Source organism: Erythrolamprus reginae, chromosome 5 (assembly GCF_031021105.1).
Source record: "Erythrolamprus reginae isolate rEryReg1 chromosome 5, rEryReg1.hap1, whole genome shotgun sequence".
NCBI classification, from domain to species: domain Eukaryota; kingdom Metazoa; phylum Chordata; class Lepidosauria; order Squamata; family Dipsadidae; genus Erythrolamprus; species Erythrolamprus reginae.
This window is the reverse complement of record NC_091954.1, coordinates 27,664,267-27,681,987: the sequence shown is the minus strand read 5'-3', so window position 1 is coordinate 27,681,987 and position 17,721 is coordinate 27,664,267. Positions and strand designations below refer to the sequence as shown.

Below are 17,721 nucleotides of genomic sequence, written 5' to 3'. Positions count from 1 at the left end.
ATTAGGACCACCCCCCCTCCTTGTCTTTTGAAAGCTTCTGAAGACCCACCTTTATTGCCAGACATGGGGAAACTGATATACCCCTTGCTATTATGGTTTATGTATAGTCTGTTAGGTTGTGTGATTGTTTTCTTTTTATAATAAGGGTTTTAAATTGTTTTTAACATTAGATGTGTACATGGTGTATTGTTGTTGTGAGCCGCTCCAAGTCCTTGTTGTTATTATTATGAATATGCATGCACATTTGTACCTGCAAGTTATGTCTAGCCTTATTTACCATTTAGACAAAAATGTTCAAAATCTTAAAATATAATATATTTTGCATCCTATTTGGCATCTGTTCTGAGCAGAGACATCAGTATGGTGGTAATGCAACTGGGAGCAGGTCAAGCCAGATATCCCTTGTGATACGTCTTCCACTACAAGGCAATAAAATGGTTTTAACTCCACGATGACATTAACTCCCTTTACAGCAAAACTGGAATTAGCTCTGCTTAATGCCATGATTCACTTAAAAAAACCCTTTATTGGTAAAATTTTGAAATACCAAGAAAGTAGCATCAAAAAATTCCCAGGTTATCACCCCCACCCACCCCAAATGTCTGCCACATTTGAATTTTTGAAGTCAATTCCTGGAGCTCTTTCTCTGCTTGGAAAAGTCCCAGGATTTTCCCCTCAAGATTTTGTGTGAATGTGTTTATTTATCTAAAAGACTTATATCATGAAATGCTGATATTTTTCATAGCCTAGCAGACTATAAATTATACTCCCAACATCCCGATGATTAAATAGTTTTAAAAGCCATTAAGTGACCAAGCTACTTATGCACTTCAAATACTCGGAAAGTCAAATGAAATTTGACCTTCTTAAGAGACTTAGCTTTGTCAAGTATACATACATCAGGAAACATGTTTTATAATTTGCATGCATATTAACCATTTGCTTTAATTGTACACTGATGTGTGGTTGGTACAATTATAGAATTTGTATGCTAGCTTGCCAGTGGTTTAGCTTAAGTTATTTGACTAATATATAGGCTGTAGAGGTCATTGTATCAATTTCATTCTTTCTCAGCAACCCAATTGCTTCTGTTTCCTACCCAGATAAGTTTAAAGTAAAACATGGTTTTAAATGGCCAAGGAAATTATGATTTGTTTTCTGCTTACAGCCTTGGTTGCATGTAGATTATTCTATTCATTCAATAATTTCCTAATGACTCTCCATTCTTGCAACAAAGATTATATTGACATAGAGGTGAAGGGCACATAGAAACATAGCTTGATCAGCTCTTTCAGTATTCAAGTAGATAAATTCTCCTTGTGCTTGTCCACCTTGTGTACTCTATATAGAGGTAGTTCTCAACCTACGGTCATAATTGAGCCCAAAATTTCTGTTCCAAGCAAGAAAGTTATTAAGTAAATTTTACTCCATTTCATGACCATTCCTGTTACAGTTCTTAAGTGCATCACTGCAATTGGTAACATAACACAACTATTTAAAATCACAATTGCCAAAACATCTCAGGGAGACATTTACCCAAGTAAGATTCGAACAGCTTGATACAATGGTTAGATTTGGGAGATTTCATTCTATCCCATACAATGAACATATAAGTATCTGTGGAGCTAAAGAGTAAAGGAACTGACTCATATATTATTTGACTGCTGTTTATATAAGAGGGTGAGAGATAAGTTTCTTGATCCACATATTAGGTGTATGACCCGGTCAGGGATGGGCAGGACTCAGAATGGGGAAAACGCAGTTCTGACGGTGGAAATGAGGTGCGTAGCATTGCTCTGTTGCCACCAGGCATACACACACGGTGCACACGCAACTGGAGCGATTCTGGTAAAAAAATTGCATGCACAGAAGCAAAGAAACCGGCAATTTTTGCTGCCGGAAGGACATCCAGGCGTGAGGTTTCGGCTGCTGCACATGCGCAGGGCATGCATCCCTGCTCCCAGCCCATTCTGGTAAGGCCGGGAATGGTGGCCCACCCCTGCGTCTGGTGGATGGTCCATATTAAAACAGCATACCTCATGTGTGGCCAGAATCTGAAAGTGACATTTAATATAGCACAATTTCTGACTAATATGGTTTGATTGAGATCAGCATATGTGGGCCAAATTGGAGTAGATTGCAGGGATGATAAAGAAATATAATTTCATCTCATTTTATTCTATTTTACATATTTATGTACTGTATTAGTTATTAAATTAATGCATTTAATTATCACTGCATTAATAATAATTTTTAATTTAAAGTATTATATTTTATCTTATAACTATTATATAGTTATATTATATATTATATTATATTTTACCCTACTCTCATTTTAAATTGTTTGTTTATAATTTTATTAGTAATATGTGTTTGAATCTCTGTGTTAATATGGCCTATAGCAGTGAAGCTATTGCATGCGTGCCACATATGGCACGTGGAGCAATATCTGAGGACACGCAAGCCATTATGTCAGATCCAGCACATATGTGCGTGCTAGCCAGCTGATTTTTGGGCTTCTTTTCAGCTGTTTTTCACCATTCCCAGGGTTCAGGAGTCTTTCCTGAACTCTGGGGAGAGCGGAAAACAGCCCAATGGGCCTACCATAGGCTTCAGTGAGGCCTGTGTGCATACATCGGGGGTGGTGGTACAAGGGGATTGTGCGTATGCAGGGGGCAGCACACATACACAGGGGGGAAGGCATTGCATTATGGGACTGGGCACATATGCACATGCTATCTCACACACAAGCACCCTTTTGGCACCCAAGCAAAAAAAGGTTTGCCATCCCTGGCCTATAGGCTTTTATATACATATACATACTCACAGTTAAGTGAGCGTGAATCTGGCTTCACCATTGATTTTGCTTATCAGAAGGTCTCTAAAGATGATCATGTGACTATGTGGATGCTTCCCAGATTGTAAGTCTGAAAAAATGACCATAAGGCACTTTACTCAGTGCTGTTCTAACTTTGAATAGTCACTAAATAAATTGTAAGTCAAAGACTACATGTATAGAAGTCAATATGACTTGAGATTTTCCAGCTATTTCTCAGGCTATTATAGATAGATTGGTAGAGACAAATATGAAATTATCTGTTTTAAATATAGATGTCGCTGAGGCTCAGTTTGGTGTCATAAATCCTATACCCAGTTAGACTCAATTAGTACAGTTTGAAGTATGAATCTCCATATAAAAAGACCCAAAACTGCAGATAGATTTTGTGCAGTTAAAATCTAAAAAGTAATACACAAATGACGGTCCCTTGTATATTATTTAATAATAAAATGTGGTTTGTTTAAATGAAAGCATATTATTTCTCTTTTAAGAAGTTTGTTTTGCAGCCATATTTGTGCTTTTTAAATCCCACCAAGTTTAAGGAGAGGAAATTGTCATGTTGTTTTATTATAACAAGTTTCTCCATTCAAGTGCTAAACTGTTGGCAATCAAAGGAAATCCTTCCATGAGATATACTTTCTATTTGGGGTATATTACGTATTTTGCAGACTATACTATATTTTTGTTTTTCTGTTTCAGGTCTCAGTAGTCAACCAGCTGGATATGCAAGTCATTGTGTCAAATGTTCCACCTACTCTAGTAGAACAAAGCAAAGATCAGCTTATAGGGTAATTAATATCTTCATTTTATAACTATGAAAAAGTCATTTATGATTAAAAATGTATTGATCCAAAAACATACAAAAACACTGGTGGCTTTTGTAATTTACTGATTTATTTTAAAGTTTTGTATGGTTTCCTAACTTAAAAAGATAACCTTGAGCAGCTCCTAACAATGGAACTCATAAATATAAAAATCATAACGCATGGAACCAAAGTAGAACATGGTGCCTTAATCAACCTCACAACCAACTTCAGACATCTTCATTCTACTCTAGTTAAAAAGCCATGTCTTGATAGTTTTCTGAAAGATTTAAAAGATGAGAACCTGCCAAGAGGTCCGTGTGAAAGGTGTTTTATAATAGGGACCCCCAACCTCTGAGCCATGGTTCACAAATGGACCATGAGTTGTTTGCAACTGGGCTGTGGAAATGGTGGGCAAATGCACATGCATCCTGTTTGAATGATCAGCAGGCTCTATTTGTGTGAGCAGTGGGCACATATGAATGCCACCCATGCAAATGGAATTGCATGCGCATACTTGCCAACCCCTTGCACGAAACCATCCCCTCTCCCTCCCCTCCCCCTTGACGGTCCTCAAAGCCAGTAAGGTTAGGGAACTATTTTATAGGATAGCCATAGAAAAGATACACTTCCAAGGTCCCACTAGATGGCAAGATTTCAGTCTGCCTACTGTACCCAATTTGGTAGGATGCACCGATACTTGGTTCCACATGCAACTTGGTCCTGTGCCAATAGGGTTCTAAATGTGGTAATAATTCATTGAATTGCAACACAAAGGAAACTGAGAGCTAGTACATCTTGTGTAACACTTGACACCCTTACAAACAACCAATATCATATGTACAACTGTGTTCTGGATCTATGAATTTGTAGTTCCTGACTGGTCTTTAAGGGCACCCCATGTAAAGCACATTGCAGATATCCAAAGGGGAAGTGAGACTGTATCATCAGTGATAAATCATATTTAAAGAAAAACCCTAGAGCAGTGATGGAAAACTTTTTAGACATCAAGTGTCCAAATTGCATGCCTGTGCATGCCCAAACTGAAAGGTGAATGCATACATGCATGGACAAGCACACGTGTGGACATGTGTTAATGTGCGTGTGCATGGACATACCTGAATGCACATGTGCATGTGCATTCATGCAGGCATGCATGCATGCTAAGCAGTCCTGAAGACCAGCTGGCCGATGGGAGGCAGGGCATCCCAATACTGGCAGCATAGCTAGAGGTAAGATCTTTGTCTTTACTGAGCTTCTGTTTCATCATTTGCAAGAAAACAGAAGTTCATGAAAAAAACACCACAGAGATTTGATCTGGGGTAATGGCGTTCATGCCAGCAAAGAGGGCTCTGTATGCCACCTCTGGCATGTGTGCCATAGGTTCACCATCATGGCCCTAGAGATTACTCAAGCTAAGTAAGTCCCTAAACAACTTCACTTAATATAGTTCAGGCAATCCTGCTAAGTTTTGCTATAAAGAATTTGTGCAGTCCTTGATGGTTTAACTTGGCTCAAGAAACATTAGGATCAGAGGTGGGTTCCACTTTTCATCGCTGCCAAAGTTCACTGATCAGCTGGGCTTCGGAAGCAGAGATAAAGGTCAGTATAACCCAGGGTAAGCGGGCAGGCCCCACTTTCACGGATACATAGAACTGGTTCTCTCTCGGCGTGAAGTCAGCACTACCAGTTCTAACGTACAGGCCCAAACCGGCAGCAACCCACCACTGATTGGGATTTGATGAGCCAAAACGTATATCCTTGTCATGTATTCAGTGAATCAAACTCCAAACTCATGTGACTAGAATCATCTGTGCTGCATGGTATGTGTCTACTGACTGATCAACCCAACTTACAGTTTATATAAAAGTATAAATTAACTGAAGTGTTTGCTGAAGGGGCTTCTCTAAGCTTAATTAGCTTTGCACAGCTTTCTTTTGAATTAGTATGCAGAGCTTGGAAGGAATCAAAGAATGTAGCAACCACAGCAGGGAAATTCAGGCTGGCCGTTGCAAGATAAATCCCATTTTCCTGTTTTCAAAATATTTTTTTAAAAAACCCTCTACTACTACCTTTTTAATAAAATAAAACAAAGCAAAAACCTGGCTGTACTAAAACTATGTTTTCTCCCTATTTCTCATTTATAAAAAGACATGAGGACCTCCATCAGTTCAATTAAATTATTAAAATGTATTAATATTTTGTATATTAATGAAAGCTTTCAGAAAAGTAATAATTACTTCACAATTATTTTTTTTAAAGTTTGTAGGATTGAGGATTTTGTTAGATGTCTCTTTTTAAAGGATGATTATAATATAATATGCAATATATATTGTCTTGCCTTAAACATGAAAAACAGCTGGGCCAGTTACACAATTGTATAGAATTATGGGGAAAATAGGAGGAGGAAGATGTGTTGGATATGTTTTCTGCCTTGAATTATTTTTGAAACTAGTAACTAAATTAAGCAAGTAAGCAATTTATATGTTGCCCAACTCATTGACTAATAAAATAAAAATGTTCATATTCGGTACTGACAAATCTACATGGACCAGAGTATGCATCACATGTGTCAAACCCGCAGCGTCTCATTACCGTCACATGACATTTTGATACATTTTCCCCATTTGTGGAGCTGGGTTAGGCGTGGCCTGCACAGGAAGTATCCAATCATGGACCACCAGTTTGACACCCATGGCATATATCATAAGTGATATATGAAGAGTTCTTCACTCTTAAGTGAAGAACTCAGAAAACCATTTGGGGCTGCTGTTGCTGATACTAAGTGGGCATGTACTGAATTGGTTGTATGGAAGATGAGTAATCATGGGGCTCCATGTAAAACAAGGTTCCACAGTATCAATCTAAACCTCCAAGAGTTGATGAGATTATCCAAGACATCAGTGTTGTTGTTATTGTTGATGATAGTACTGTTAGCAAAAGTAGTCCAGATTGTCCTTGACAAATTAGGACTAGAAATTCCTTTGCTAAGCCAAGTAGTTGTTAAGAAAGTCACGCCCCATAATGCTAGTGATATTTATTTAGCTGCTCCGAGTCTTCGGAGAGGGAAAGCATACAAATCTAATAAATTATTATTATTATTATTTCAGTTGCTATTGCTGTGCCACATAGACTATTTTTAAAGAGTCAAATCAAATGCATGAGACAATATTTATGGAAATACTCCATAAATCTCCTTTATGTTGATAAGGAAACTGGCTGGATCTTCATTAATTGTCAAGCATGTTTGCTAGGTTGATAACATATTGCAGCTCTGCACTGGCATTGTTTAAATGATCAGTTAACAACTTTTTCCATTTCTGAAAATACCTGTGACTTAACTGCCAATCTTACTTATTCCGTTCTGGTATGCCTGACAATCTGGCACTCCAATTTTTCCCAGAGGCATATATCTTATGCGTGTGAAATGTATGGCCACTTCTGTGTTATATATTTATTGCACTTCTCTGTGAAGGTAGTTTGTGGAATTTAATAGCTTCTGTAAAAAAGATAAAACCTATTCCTTTATCATAACTACCAGTTTCCTCTGTAAAATATCTTTGCAATGTCCCTTCAAACCATTTAAAATTCAGTCCTAATATAATACTAAGAGGTAGAATTAATTACCCCCAGGCTTGAAACTATTTTTTTATTCCTTCCTTCCTTCCTTCCTTCCTTCCTTCCTTCCTTCCTTCCTTCCTTCCTTCCTTCCTTCCTTCCTTCCTTCCTTCCTTCCTTCCATCCATCCATCCATCCATCCTTTTAATCAATTTTCTTTACAATATTTTAACATTTTAACATTTTTGTCTAACTATAAATAAGTCAAAGAATAGAACTAATAAATTACAAAGAGTTTTCCATTATCAGGATTTTGGAACGCTATGTTCAAGACCAGATTCCTGGTGCAAAAGTGGTGGTGGAATCCATTGGTGCTCGCAGATATGGTGATGGATATTCAGAAGAAGATTATTCCAAATCTGACCTCATGATCTATGCAATCGATCCTCAGACAAATCGTGCTATAATGAGGAATGAACTTTTCAAGTAAGTAGTTAAGTGCATTGCAGCAGTGAATATCAGTTGAGGAAATTGATCTTTTTATTAAAGCATTAAACTTGCTTCAAAATTTACACTTTTTGTTCTTTTACATGCCTGATGTTTAAAGACGCAGGTACTATCATACAGAGACCGTTTGTAAAGAGGGAGTGGAACACAAGTGCAACTATAGATGAGCTTTGGGCCTGAAAATAGCATTATTATAATTTAGTGCTTTGTGTTCTGATGAAAACAGAAACTCTGATAGGATTAATCTAGAAATATTTTTTTTAGTCTCAGCGTTATCTTTCTGTCTTTAAGCAAACATATGATCATATATGATGAATTTAGCACAAAAATTATTGTGAAAGGCAGCAGTTGAAACACCACCACACACCCCATACACCACCACACACCCCACACAAATACGTTTGTGGTAATGTTTTTGTGTTGTGTTAGTCAAAGGATTCTTCTTCATTGTAGCTTCTATGATTCAAATGTACAGGATTTTGTACCTGCACATTTCAAAGGGTCTCAGAAGTTCTGTTTTTTGGGGTGAGGAGAAGTTCTAGTTTACTACAAATTCCATATCAGATTGTAAGTCAAAAGTTCAGTGGTATCAAAGTTTCTATCCACAGATTTAACCAATGAGGAGACTTTCAACAGTTGCTATTTCCATCATTAGCGTCATAATAGTAGAGGCCAAGACAGTAGAGCAGAAGAAGAGGTGCTAAGGCTGTTGTGTATCAGAGTTCCTGAGCTGGGACTCAAGAGGTTGAATTGATGGGATGACTCTTTTTTTCCTCCCTGGATATGATAATTGCTTATTTTTATAGTGCATTCTCAAATATGGAAATTAGAACCAACCTGAGTCCTCAAGATTAAAGGTTTATCATTGTATAACCTCAAAGAGTTAATGGTGCCAGTGGTCCTTTTGGGTCTAAGACCACCAAAACTACAGGCTGTTTATTTCAGTAGGAGGCAGGAGGAAAGCATATAGAAGGGTGGTCAAACCCGCGGCCCATGGGCTTTATATGCTGGCCACGCCCAGGCCCAATTTAGTAAAGGGAGGAAAAGTCATGATATATCACATTATGCCACTTGTAGAGTTACTAGATTTGTCTGGGATTGGCTTACCAACTCAGAAGCCTCTATAGATCTTGATGTAGTCTCCAGTCTTGAGGCACTTATATTTTATCTTCTCTACACTAAGGAGTAGAGTACCCAAATGCCTGATGAGCAAGCTAACAAACTGATTTATTGACAGTATTTTTTAATTTAGAATTTCATACCTTATTTGGTTAAATTAATAGTGATATACAAAAATATGTTGATGTTGAGAAGAAAATTGACATATTTTCAGTTGATGGATGAAGAGAGAGGTTACAATATCTATTGTATTAACCATAAAATAAAAAAGAATAGTCTATATACTGTACAACAGCAACAGGCATTGACAAATGCTTGAATATAGAACTGAAAAAAGAAAATATTTGTGAGGGTTTTTTTGTTGGTGATAAATATTTGCAACATTTGTTTATTCTTTTTACATGCCCAATTTTGAAATAAATATATGGTGGACTCTATTTAACTATATGTAATATAAACACATGCATGTCACTCAGCACAACTATTACTTGGGATAGGAATAATTTTATATTCTGCATTATACCTGTGCAATATTTTTATACATAATGTTTATGGTCATTGCCCAAAGTTATTTTTCGGTCAATAATTGCTCTATTTTTTTAAAAAATCAGTTTTTTCCCAAAGAAAAGAGAAAATTTGTGGCTCACAGTAGAACTGTGGAGACTTTAGTGCTCACTGAGATTTGTTGTTTTCTTGCAGACATTTCATTACCAAACAAGATAACATCATCAGTGCTAGTAGGGAGTGGGGTTTAGTCTCAGTTTATATATACATAATGGATTGCCCTAATATTTGGTTTCACTAAACATACACACAGTAAAACAAGAAAAAAAATAAAAGATGAAGGCATTGTAGTCTTTCATGTTGAAGAGAATGTTAGAATTGTTAGCATTCTAAGCTATTTTCTGCTGAAATAACACAAGTAGAAAAATGGGTATTTATGCACAGAAACATTTAAAAATTATTCCATCATTCCAAAGACCTTGCCTACACTATTCCCTAGAAAGCAAGTGGGACAATATTACAGTAATATAATATTGAGTAAAATGAGTAAAATTTAGAAGTTGAAACTGGTGTGCATTTTATTATCAATTTTAGTGGAAGACCTCTAACATTTGGAAAGAAATAATCAAATCTGATTCTAAGAAATGAAGGAAAAAATAGATAAATAGATTGATGTGATTTTTCTGTGTGTGTGGAATGAAATACTTTTATTAAAGTGGTATAGTTCAAACCATGAAATTATTTAAATAAATAAGAATTCATGGGACTGACAGCCAAAGAGCAAAAATAATCTATGTATTTGGTTGTTGTGGTTACAATCCTTTTTCTCCAGTGTAATAATAATATGAGACAACATTAGCTTTCAGTCTCCTTGTTGGTGTAAAATGAGCATACCTGGGGAAGCCCATGATTGCTCTCGCAGCTGCATTCTGCACGATCTGAAGATTCCGAACACTCTTCAAAGGTAGCCCCATGTAGAGAGTGTTACAGTATTCGAACCTTGAGGTGATGAGGGCATGAGTGACTGAGAGCAGTGACTCCCGGTCCAGGTAGGGCCGCAACTGGTGCACCAGGCAAACCTGGGCAAATGCCCCCCTCGCCACAGCTGAAAGATGGTTCTCTAATGTAAGCTGTGGCTCAAGGAGGACGTCCAAGTTGCGGACCCTCTCTGAGGGGGTCAATAATTTCCCCCCCAGGGTAATGGATAATAATTCCCCCCCCCAGATGGAATTGTCCTTGGGAGGCAAAACCCACAGCCACTCCGTCTTATCAGGGTTGAGTTTGAGTCTGTTGACACCCATCCAAACCCCAACAGCCTTCAAGCACCAGCACATCACTTCCACTGCTTCATTGACTGGACATGGGGTGGAGATGTACAACTGGGTATCATCAGTGTACTGATGATACCTCACCCCATGCCCCTGGATGATCTCGCCCAGCGGTTTCATGTAGATATTAAATAGAAGGGGGAAGGGGACCGACTCGTGAGGCACCCCACAAGGGAGAAGCCTAGAGGTCGACCTCTGACCCCCCCACTAACACCGACTGTGACCGACCGGAGAGGTAGGAAGAGAACCACTGAAGAACAGTGCCTCCCACTTCCAACCTCTCCAGCCGGCGCAGAAGGATACCATGGTCGATGGTATCAAAAGCCGCTGAGAGGTCAAGAAGCACCAGGACAGAGGATTAATCCCTGTCCCGGGCCCACCAGAGATCATCCATCAATGCGACCAAAGCAGTTTCTGCACTGTAGCCGGGCTTGAATCCTGACTGCTGAGGGCCAAGATAATTGGCTTCTTCCAAGGACCGCTGGAGCTGGAGCGCCACCACCTTCTCAACAACCTTCCCCATAAAGGGAATGTTGCAGACTGGACAATAGTTGTTGAGAATGGCTGGGTCCAGGGAAGGTTTCTTGAGGAGGGGGTGCACAAGTGCCTCCTTGTAGGGAGCCGGGATGGACCCCCTCCCCAAAGAAAGATTGACAATCTCCTGGACTCAGCTCCGTGTCACCTCCTTGCTGGCCGAAACCAGCCAGGAGGGACATGGATCCAGTAAACAGGTGGTGGAACTCACAGCTCCAACGGCCTTGTTTACTTCATCAGGTGTCACCAAATCAAACTCTTCCCAGACAGATAGAAAAGTACGGGCCCCAGTCACCTCAACTGACTCATTGTCAGTCGACTCTGTTGTCCAATTGGAGTGGAGATCCACCCGGATCCGAGCGACGTTATCAGCGAAAAATAGGTTGAAATCCTCGGCACTACTCCCTAACTCCCCCCTGGTTACGAAGGGAGCAGGTCACCCTAAACAGAGCGGCCAGGCAAGATTCAGCTGATGCAATCAAGGCGGCATGATATGTGCATCTTGCCACCTTGAGTGCCACTTTGTAAGTCTTAATTTGAGCTCTTACAAGTGTTCGATCGGATTCGGACTTACTCTTCCTCCATCACTTCTCTAGACATCTCTTCTGGCGTTTCAATTCCCGGAACTCCTCGTTGAACCATGGAGTCCTACAGGGTCTAGTGCTGCGGAGAGGTTGCAACGGCGCAATCAAGTTAAGACCCTCCGCTGCAGCCTTGTTCCAGGCCTCAGCAAGAGACTCTGATGAACTGTGGACGAGTGCATCTGGAATAACCCCAAGCGCCATCTGAAAGCCCTCTGGGTCCATCAGGCGTCTGGGGCGGAACCACCTAGTCGGTTCCGCCTCCCTGTGGGGAAGGATTGGAGCCAGGAAGTCAAGCCGCAATGACAAAGGCCCTTCATGGCACTGGACCAGAATATCTCCGAGACCGCCTCCTGCCGCACGAATCCCAGCAACCGATTAGGTCCCACAGAGTGGGCCTTCTCCGGGTCCCGTCAACTAAACAATGTCGGTTGGCGGGCCCCAGGGGAAGAGCCTTATCTGTGGCGGCACCGGCTCTCTGGAACCAACTCCCCCCAGAGATTGGAACTGCCCCTACTCTTCCTGCCTTCCGTAAACTCCTTAAAACCCACATTTGCCGACAGGCATGGGGGAATTGAAACACCTCCCGGGGCATGTTCAATTTATACATGGTATGCTTGTGTGTGTGTCTGTTAGCATATGGGGTTTTTTAAATCTTTGATTTTTTTAAAGTTATTTGGATTATTTATGATTTGTTCTATCTTGTTGTGAGCCGCCCCGAGTCTTCGGAGAGGGGCGGCATATAAATCTAAATAATAAATAAATAAATAAATAAATAAATAAATAAAGGCAACACTTCTAAGCCCCTTAGTCTCAGACCATTGCTCAATTGCTCAAAGAGGAATACCATGTCGGGTGCATGCCCTCCCTTGTGAATCGGACCCTGTACTACTAGCCCAGATGTTTCACCGAGCAATGGTAGATTAAAGTCCCTCAAGACAATAAGTCTGGGGAACCCCACCGCCAGCCCGGCCACCTCCTTGAGCAGCACAGGCAGGGCTGTTGACACGCAGCTGGGAGGCAGGTATGTGAGGAACAAGCCGACCTGAACCCCTAAGTCCAACTTTACTCACAACCCGCAATCTCTGGAGCAATGAGTCTACACAAGCAAAGGCTCTCCGTGGCTATAATAGCCACTCCTCCCCCCCTTCCCTGGGGTCGAGGCTGATGTCATACCCTAAATCCGACTGGGCAAATTTCAGAGAGAGGAACTCCTCCCTTTGGGCCCAGCCATGTTTCAGTCACATATGCCAGGTCAGCCTCTTCATCCAGGATCAAATCCCAGATGAGGAGAGCTTTATTTACCACCGACCTGGCATTGAGTAGCAGCAGCCTGAGCCCAGGGCCAGAATTACACTCATTCCCAGTACCCTGGGTTGAGCTCACAGAACAAGGGATCGCTATTAAGCAGTGATCCCTTGTTCCCCTGGAACAGCTAGCTCCGTGGCTCCCACCATATCTGCCTCTCCCCAGCAGCACCGGGATATTCTGACCCTTTGCCACCCCAGAGATAAGTGTCCCCTCCCCTCCTGCCTCTCCAACACCAGGTGGGCCAAATATATCATTCATACCATTCCCATTCACCCCCTCCATGCCATAATCCCACCCATACCAATCATTCATACCATGCATTATTACACACCCCCAATTATCCATCAATTAAACCCCCCAATAATTTAATTAAAATATAGATTGAATTAATAATAGTTAAAACATTAAGAAAATAAGTAATATATGTATAAAGTATAAAACTAAGTACTATACAAACTATAAACATTAATTGTTATGAATATAGTGAATAGTCAATAATTCATTAATCAAGTCAGCAACAAAATGGTGCCAAGTTCTAAATCGGCTGAGTTCTAAAATTGTCCAGTGGGGATGTCCAAGTCTCTGGTCAAGCTCTTTGGTGCTGGCCACTGCCACCGGCCAGCACTCTCAGTTCCTTTCCATATATCTCTGTATATCTCGGCTGTCACCTCAGTCTCCTCTCTCTCCATGGCACCCCCGCCTCTCACTAATGGCCATCATTCATTCAATACTGCTTTAATGGATATTTTAGATATATGTTATGTTAGAAAATAGGGAGAATTTTCTCCTTTATACCGGACTAAAATATAGACAATTAGAATACTCTAGAGTAGAATATTCAAATGTTCAATATTTAAATTGATATTTGAATATTCAATATCCAAATATCAATTTGAATATTCAAATATAAATTTGAATTACTGAATCTTTATCTATACATTCTTGGTAGTAAAGGAGATAAAAATGTGAAAAATGAAGAAAAGTCTTTTTTTTTTTTTAAGTGTGCCTACTAATTAATACAGGCTTAGAAGCAACCTAATTACATATTTCTTTAGCTTGCACAGCCAGCTTTATTTTTCTTCTTCCAACATTTTCAAAAATGTATAACATCAAAACGCTAGGGAATACTTTTGTGGCCTTGGGGCAGAGGTTAAGAAGTGTCAGTTTAGCAAAATGAAGAAAAGAAATGAAGAGAAAGTTTTAGTCTGAAACATTAGCATATTTTAGGCTTGGCTGGCAGGGAATCTCCAGTGGCTTCATTCCTATAAACTCAGATGTATTTCCAGATTTCAAAAGTTAACTCCAACTGAGATTTTCTTTTATTTAATCTTGCAATGAGATGCCTTGAAAGGATCTCAGTCAGCATTTTGCCCCATTGTTCAGTTACAGGATAATTTTCAAAGAATAGCATGATACTCTGGAAAAGCAAAGAGATTTCACAGCTGCTTTTTAGACTCTGTCCCTCAGGAAGTTCTGCCTGCTATACTTGTCTTCAAGGAATGATGTCTTGACAAAAAGGAGAATATGGGAATACAGTGATCCCCCGATCATTGCGAGGGTTCCGTTCCAGGACCCCTAGCAATGATCGGGTTTTCGCGAAGTAGCGCTGCGGAAGTAAAAACACCATCTGCGCATGCGCAGATGGTGTTTTTACTTCCACAGCGCTAGCGAGGAGCCGAAGATTGGGGTTTCCCCGCCGCCCACGCAAACTCCTCGCTGCTGCCGCGCCCGCCGCTTGTCCGCCGCCTGCCTGCCCGCGCGCCCGCCCTTCGCTCGGCCACCCGCCGTTCACTCGCTGCTTGCCCGGCCACCCGGGTTCGTTTGGCTTCGGGACATGCCGGCGGCGACGTTTTAAAACAGCCGTGCGGCTTCCCAACTGAGTCCCGAAGTCAAAGGCGAACTTCCGCGTTTGGCTTCGGGACTCAGTTGGGAAGCCGCGCGGCTGTTTTAAAACGTCGCCACCGGCATGTCCCGAAGCCAAACGAACCTGGGTGGCCGGGCGAGCAGCGAGCGAACGGCGGGTGGCCGGGCGAAGGGCGGGTGAGCAGCGAGCGAACGGCGGGTGGCCGGGCGAAGGGCGGGCGAGCAGCGAGCTAAAGGCGGGTGGCCAGGCGAAGGGCGGGCGAGCAGCGAGCGAACGGCGGGTGGCCGGGCAAAGGGCGGGCGAGCAGCGAGCGAACGGCGGGTGGCCGGGCGAAGGGCGGGCGAGCGGCGAAGGGCGGGTGAGCAGCGAGCGAACGGCGGGTGGCCGGGCGAAGGGCGGGCGAGCAGCGAGCGAACGGCAGGTGGCCGGGCGAAGGGCGGGCAAGCAGCGAGCGAACGGCGGGTGGCCGGGCGAAGGGCGGGCGAGCGGCGAACGGCGGGCGAGCCGGGCGAATGGCGGGCGAGCGGGTGCTGGGGGGGCTTCTCGCCCTCCCGCCAGCAAGAGGAGACCCAGGGAAGCCGCCCAGCAGCTGATCTGCCCGGCGCCATCTACGCATGCATGCCCATAGAAAAAAGGGCGCGCATGCGCAGATGGTGTTTTTACTTCCGGGTTGCAAACTCGCCATATAGCCGTTTCGCAATGATCGGGGTCGCAATACCCGGGGGATCACTGTAATAAAATGCCTCTCATGACACGATTATTCCTAAACTTTAAATCAATATGAAAATCTTTCTTCAAAATAAGACGAAGCATATAGTGTAACATATATTTTCTTAGTGTCTATGGAGATTGTCAGTCAATCAAATCATGGTTGTACCAAAGGTGCTTTTTCAAAAGGTAACTGGACTATTTTTCCTTGGAAACATTTCACTTCTCATCGAAGAAGCTTCTTGAATTCTCTATATTTTCTCTGATTTTTTTTTTAAAATTCCTTGCACAGTAATAATTAATATCAAAGCCATTTGACAGGGAAGTTTATTCCCACTATTATTACCACATCATATGATTTTAAACCCAAAAAATTCACCATAATGTTTCTCAAGATTATACATTGTAAATAGTCCTTAACTTCTGACTAGCCACTTCATGACCATTTGAAGTTACAATGGAGCCCCCCCCCCCCCAGTTATATATGAGCCACCACCGGTCACATGACTGCCTTCCAATGTTCCCCCTAAGCTGCACCATGCGCTATAGCGCGGGAGGTTTGAGACCTCCGTGCAGCACTTTCCAATTCCAGTGTAGATCCATAACCGTCAGTGATAGGTAGACAGTGGGGAGTTGGGGGGGAGCCACGAAGGCTTTTCTCCGGCAAATGGCGCCTGCACGAGCTCCCCATTCTCCAACTTCTAAATCAGCAGCCGGCAGGAAAAGAACCATTTTCTTCGAGGAGGCTGGCCCCCTCCACCACCCTCCTCTTGGTGCCGATCAATTGCCCTCCAGCAGAAGGGAGGAGGAGGAGGAGGAAGAAAGGCGATCTCACAGAGGAGAGCCGAAGAGGAGCGATCCACGCTTTCATAAGCTTTCCCTCCTGGATGGTCAATCTTTTCCTGATGGATGGCAATTGACCATCCAGCAGGGAAAGCTTACAAAAGCACAGGTTGCTTCTCCTCAGCTCCCCTCTGTGAGGTCGCCTTTCTTCCTCCTCCTCCTCCTTTGGCTGCCGGACTCTGTCGCTGCCACCGCAGCCACACTCCCCACCAGAAGAGAGCCTGCCTCTTCCCATGCCTCCCTCCGGGTCCTGCAGACCTTGCTTCTGGATTAAGACGAGAGAAGGAAAAAGGAAGAGGAAAGAGAGAGAAAAACAGAAATGAAGGTGAGAGAAATGAGAGCAAAAAGGGAGGAGAAACAAATGAGAGAGAGAAGGGGGGAAGAGGGAAAAGTGTACAGTAATGAGAGTGACCTGGAGAGAAAGAATTGGAGAGAGGGAAAAGAGGGAAAAGAGAGAGAGAGAAGTGGAGGGAAAGAAAGAAAGAAAGAAAGAGGAAAGAGAGGGATGGAAAGAGAGAAGTGGAGAGGAAGGAAGGAGGGAAGGAAGGAAGGAGAAATGGAGGAAGGAAGGAAGGGAAAATGGAGGTAACAAGGAAGGAAAGAGGGAAGGAAGAAAGGAGAAATGAAGAGAAGAGAAGGAAGGAAGGAGGAAGAATGAAATGAATGGGGGGGTATTTTTTTTATTATTTTTCTCTCAACATACTTTCAAACAATACAGTGTACCATCTAATTTTCCATGAATAAAATGCAGTATTTTGTTAGTAACTAATATCAATCATCCAAAAAGTTGCAAAAGGTTTTTTTTTCTAATTTTGTCATCCAGTTACATACATTTTCTTTCAATTTAATTCCCTCCTTAATGTTCCTTCAAAAAGTACAACACCAAATATATTTCTAATTTATTAATCATTATGCCAAAGTGCTTCCTTCTTTCTTTATATATTTTTCTATAAACCAAGAAAACCTTGTATAGCCAATCACATGTTAACTAAAGAAAATTAAAAACAAAATATAAACATATACGAATTTCAGACTTCTTCCCCCCTCTAAATAGTACATTTACCTAATCCCAAATTTAAACATTATTTCAGCCCATCTAACATTTAGCCAATTAATACTTATCTACATTTCTTACTCAATTATTAATCTTAAATTTCAGTCAATTTGAGAAAAGAAAAAAAGGAAAAAAATTCTAAATATTCTCTATTTTCAATCAATTAAA

General features: G+C 41.6%; 1 protein-coding gene across 4 annotated transcripts in view; it reads left to right on the top strand.

The window, feature by feature from the left end:
• The window catches only part of PCDH15 (protocadherin related 15), a 1,574,801-nt gene that overhangs the window by 1,501,240 nt on the left and 55,840 nt on the right, over positions 1-17,721 (top strand). For all 4 annotated transcript variants that reach the window (XM_070752283.1, XM_070752284.1, XM_070752286.1 and 1 more), the window contains 2 exons: positions 3,539-3,627; positions 7,510-7,686. In XM_070752283.1, the coding sequence (XP_070608384.1) occupies positions 3,539-3,627; positions 7,510-7,686 (266 nt within the window). The remainder of the gene's footprint in view (positions 1-3,538; positions 3,628-7,509; positions 7,687-17,721) is intronic.